This window comes from Setaria viridis, chromosome 6, assembly GCF_005286985.2.
Source record: "Setaria viridis chromosome 6, Setaria_viridis_v4.0, whole genome shotgun sequence".
NCBI classification, from domain to species: domain Eukaryota; kingdom Viridiplantae; phylum Streptophyta; class Magnoliopsida; order Poales; family Poaceae; genus Setaria; species Setaria viridis.
This window is the reverse complement of record NC_048268.2, coordinates 18,319,409-18,323,689: the sequence shown is the minus strand read 5'-3', so window position 1 is coordinate 18,323,689 and position 4,281 is coordinate 18,319,409. Positions and strand designations below refer to the sequence as shown.

The 4,281-nt window shown below is 45.9% G+C and overlaps 1 protein-coding gene across 3 annotated transcripts; it reads right to left on the bottom strand.

The window, feature by feature from the left end:
* Positions 1 to 506: 506 nt before the first annotated feature.
* Positions 507 to 3,684, bottom strand: LOC117862190 (uncharacterized). Of its 3 annotated transcripts, none has more exons than XM_034745720.2 (6): positions 3,396 to 3,684; positions 3,241 to 3,316; positions 2,773 to 3,172; positions 1,141 to 1,872; positions 1,012 to 1,069; positions 507 to 928 (listed from the first exon to the last, which is right to left on the bottom strand). In XM_034745720.2, the coding sequence occupies exons 3-5, from the start codon at positions 3,076 to 3,078 to the stop codon at positions 1,022 to 1,024; spliced, it is 1,086 nt and encodes a 361-aa protein (XP_034601611.1). In that variant the 5' UTR covers positions 3,079 to 3,172; positions 3,241 to 3,316; positions 3,396 to 3,684; the 3' UTR covers positions 507 to 928; positions 1,012 to 1,021. The 3 variants fall into 3 exon arrangements, with proteins under 3 accessions (XP_034601611.1, XP_034601612.1, XP_034601610.1); XM_034745721.2 differs by having other exon boundaries at positions 1,012 to 1,057; positions 2,773 to 3,150; XM_034745719.2 differs by having other exon boundaries at positions 2,773 to 3,150; positions 3,396 to 3,683.
* Positions 3,685 to 4,281: the final 597 nt, after the last annotated feature.

Genomic DNA, 4,281 nt, shown 5'->3' with positions numbered 1-4,281 from the left:
CTGCCTAGGGTCCCGCCCCCGCCCGCCTCGTGCCCTGGCCGTGATGGAGCTTGTCGTCCCGCGACCGGCGGCGGAGCTCCCGCTCTCCCGACCGGCGGCGTAGCGGCCGCCTGAGCTCGTCACCCGCCGCTCGTCCCTGCTGGTGCTATTCCGCTCAAGCCTTTCTCCAGCACCTGCTCGCTAGCGCGCAACGGAAAGGCACGGCGCTCGATTTGTAGGGATGGGGTTGTCCCGCATATTAGAGGAATATTCCTCTAAGCGGATGACCCTATCCCACTTGACTCCCATCCAAATACTCCTAAAATTAGGACCGTCCCGCTCCGTCCTATCCCATCCTTGAAACCAAACGTTCCCTTACCCACCCATGGGTTATCCTTACCCATGATTCCAAGAATGTTTGCAAAGCAAAATTACATGTATCAATATACCAGGCTCTCAATTTCAGCCAAAGCATCACAAATCAATAATAAATTCATCAAACAAACATGCTACATGAACACCTGATCAAAGTCTAATAGGTAAATCCATCATTACAAAATACCAAGTGACCAATTTCACGAGTTCACATACAGTACAGCATACCAGCTAGGAATTACCGAGTCTCCACCACATGACAGCCACACGGCTACACCCATACATACTACTAAATTAGTGAGTTCATCACATATTACATGTTCGTGACTACTCAACCATAGCGATAGTTGTAATACTAGTGAGTAGCAATTTAAGTATTACAACCAAAAGGAGATACATAAATAGATAATTAAGCTTGCATTGTTGACATGGAGTTGCTGCAGTTTGATAAAGCTTGAACTTGGGATAGCACAGCACCAACAAGTTACCATCAGTTGCTTTAAATCATCAAAGGGCAAGCCCCAACAAAAGGTCAAACAGCAAACTATGTGATATTGCTTCAAACGGTAAGCTCCTACAGAAGATAAGATATCATCAGTACAAGTTATGTAGCATGAATATGTATATTGCACAAGATTAAAAAATAGAAACATGCACCTGAAGCTCTCTATCGTCTTCGAATCAACCAATCTTCTGCCTCATCCTTCAGATTCTCCTGAAACATGTTAGTCATTTTTATACACAAGTACAACAATCATATATAAAAACATATGTGTGGTTATTTACCTCCCACTCTGATCCAAAAATTTTTTTCATGCACAAGATGATACTTTTTGCAAGCAGCCCAATTTTCGAATCGGTCCAGCCACCCTCCGAAAATAACAGACCAGCTGCTTCACCATTCAAACGAAATACAGGTGCTGACACTGCTATTTCTGCTGTATGTCTCTCAGCATCGATATTCTTCGAAGTAATAATGTCATCATGAAGTGATAAACCAAATTGGAAATATTTTTCAGATCCAACTATATGTTCATAACAAGCATCCAATGCATCACAACATGGAGTTCCCACTGTCCCTTTATATATACCAAGACTACCATTCAATTCCTTAACCAGTGGTGCATTGGCTTTATCATTCAATTTGGTACCACTCGTTGCACAAACCGTGAAAATAACTTCATAGCTTAAAGGATCACAACTAAATTTGACAACCTCATGCCTTTTATCAGTTTGAACAATCAATATCGCAAGGTCATTTTCAACAATCCTTGAAAGCAAATAGGCTTCAGTTTGATACTTTTCTCCTCCAAAGTAGACAATAAATTTACCAGCAAACCCATGCTTATGATGTTTATGAATAGTAAGTACCAAAGTGTAGTTTTCCTCATCTACAAGAATCAAACCAGTACGGTATGCTGTTGCCGTTGACGAACCGACAGACATGTCAGATGCAACCGTCACAACAGAGCTTAATGCTTTTGAAAGCAATCCACGATAATCGTCTCCATCCACAATCTAAATATATGTAAACAAACAAATGACAAAACAGATTAAGATATAGATACATAAAATAGTAAAATGCAACAATATTAAGAAGTAATAACTAACGTTACAAGTTACACTGTCCAATTAAAAAGTGCTAAGTCATACAAAATTTAAAAGCTCGCAAAATATAATCCATTGAAAATACAAGGTCATATGACTATATGAGTGTTATTATCTTTTGGAAGCAGCATTGCGAAAACTCACGGTTTCCTGTTTCTAGCAGAGTAACAGAAACAGTGCAATGCTCAGTCGGAGAGTCAAGAAAGCAGGCAGGCAGATGTGACCTGAGCTCTAAAGACTATTTTGTTCAGGGAGTGTTTGGATAAACCCCGCTAAAGTTTAGCACCTATCACATCGGATATTTAGATGCTAATTAGGAGTATTAAACATAAGTTAATTACAAAACTAATTGCACAGATGGAATCTAATCCGCGAGACGAATCTATTAAGCCTAATTAGTCCATAATTTGACAATGTGGTGCTACAGTAACCATTTGCTAAGATGGACTAATTAGGCTTAATAGATTCGTCTCGCGAGTTAGCACAGGAGTTCTGCAATTAGTTTTCTAATTAGCTCATGTTTAGTCCTCCTAAAATTAGTTTTCTAATTAGCTCATGTTTAGTCCTCCTAATTAGGATCCGAACTAATTAGGATCCAAACTAGTATCCAAACACCCCCTCAATCATTTCGAGGGGTTCGTTAAAAAAACTATTACATTGTGTAACTATTATACTGTGATCCTATGGCTGCTCAGATTGGGCAACGCAAACACAAACAACTTGATATGCAAATTCCAAAAAATAGAGACGGATTTTATACACAACATAAACTCTAAATAAAGTGATTCAAGTGGGATAAAAAGAACTTACAGGAGGTGGGGGAGGAGCAGTTGGAGGCACTACAACATCATCCCGTGCCCTCTTCCGAGACCCTGGGGTACCTCTAGCGTCCATCCCAGTGGAGGCAGTGCGGTTGCGTTCAGATCGACGAAGCCCTGCAGGTGACTCTGCAGCAGTGGCTGGCGGTTCATGAATGACAAGTTCTCTTGGGCGACGACGTTCTGCCGCATGGGCAGCATTTACTGCAGCTTCAAAGGCCTTATCTCTTTTCTTTTCTTCTACCATTATTGCTTTTCCTTTCTCCGCCGCTGTTGGTTTCTTACGTTCTCCTGCCATCGTGTCAAACAACCACACAAGAAGCCCAACAGCCAACTTCCAACAAAGGCAATCACTGCCAGAAGAAGCAAACTGCCACGCAGGGCAAAGAAAACTGTTGTCATAATAAATAAATCCAGTAGGAAGACTTAAAATATGAGAGATGGAAACCCATCTAAATACCTCTTTTTTAGCAGAACGTCGCCGGAGAGAACAACTCACAAGCTCGCCAGATACGAGGAAAAACCGTCAGCGGGCACTGGAGAAGGAAGATGGCCAGGTAAGAAACGGAGATCCGGGTAATCGAGCAAGAAAACAGATGTAGTAGTCCTGAGTACCTCCTACAAAGCACCTCGCGTCTCGCGAAGACAAGTTTTGGAAGAAGGCAGTTGCCAGATCGAAACCCCAACGCAGCAAGCTTGCGCGAGCCTGGGAGGAGGAATGCCGGCGACGGAAGAGGTCTCCAGCGTCGAGAATAGCTCCTGGTGACGCCCGCCCGCCGATTGGACGGCAAAAACCAGTGCAGTGATGGTGGCAACAGGGTACGGCGGCGGCGGCGGCCGGGCTCGGTGTCCGCTCAGTAAAAGTTAGGGATTTTGACTGACCGAGCACACCCATTGGGAGAACGAGGGGGTAAAACACAGTCTACTGCTCTGGTTTCTTTTTTGTTTTTTTTTAGAAGCAGCGTCGGGCTGGGCCTGCAAGGGTTCGGTTCGGCTTCGGCCACTTCCGAAGTCGATCCGTTCCTTAATTTAGCATGTGGGCCGAAAGAGGATCAGCAGGGTCATGACCCGTTTGACCCCAGTTGCCGGTGCTCAGCGCCGCCACGCCCGCGTTGCCTTCACCCTTCTCTTCTTTTTCATTCTCTAGTTTTTCACGGTGAAGCCGAGCAAGACCCCGATGCCCACGTAGATGGCCGCCATCTTTGCTGGCGCTCCTCCCCCGGGGTGCCCGGCCGATGGCCGCTTCCGGCTGGTGGGGAGCCACGACGACAGCGACGGCCGGCCGGCAGGGTTCTCGGGGCCCACTCGCGGCTCCAGGTCAGGTCGCGGCACGGCGCGTAGGGCGTGGCCGTGCGGGCGGCCTGTGCGTGCCGAGCGCGACGGCGGCGGCGATCGATTCCGGTGAGAGGTGGGGGGGGTTTCGATTGGATCAAGGCAAGTGTCGACGAGCACCAGTGGCTCACCGGGGTTCTGTTGGTCGCGTCGGTCTGGTCGGAGGGCT

What these genes read in the sequence shown, in the direction of transcription:
- LOC117862190 (XM_034745720.2), bottom strand. Translation starts at nt 3,078, where the DNA reads ATGGCAGGAGAACGTAAGAAACCAACAGCGGCGGAGAAAGGAAAAGCA. An exon ending in CTGCTCCTCCCCCACCTCCT is followed by an intron (nt 1,873 to 2,772) that starts GTAAGTTCTTTT and finishes ACATATATTTAG; the next exon opens with ATTGTGGATGGAGACGATTA. An exon ending in TTTTTGGATCAGAGTGGGAG is followed by an intron (nt 1,070 to 1,140) that starts GTAAATAACCAC and finishes AACATGTTTCAG; the next exon opens with GAGAATCTGAAGGATGAGGC.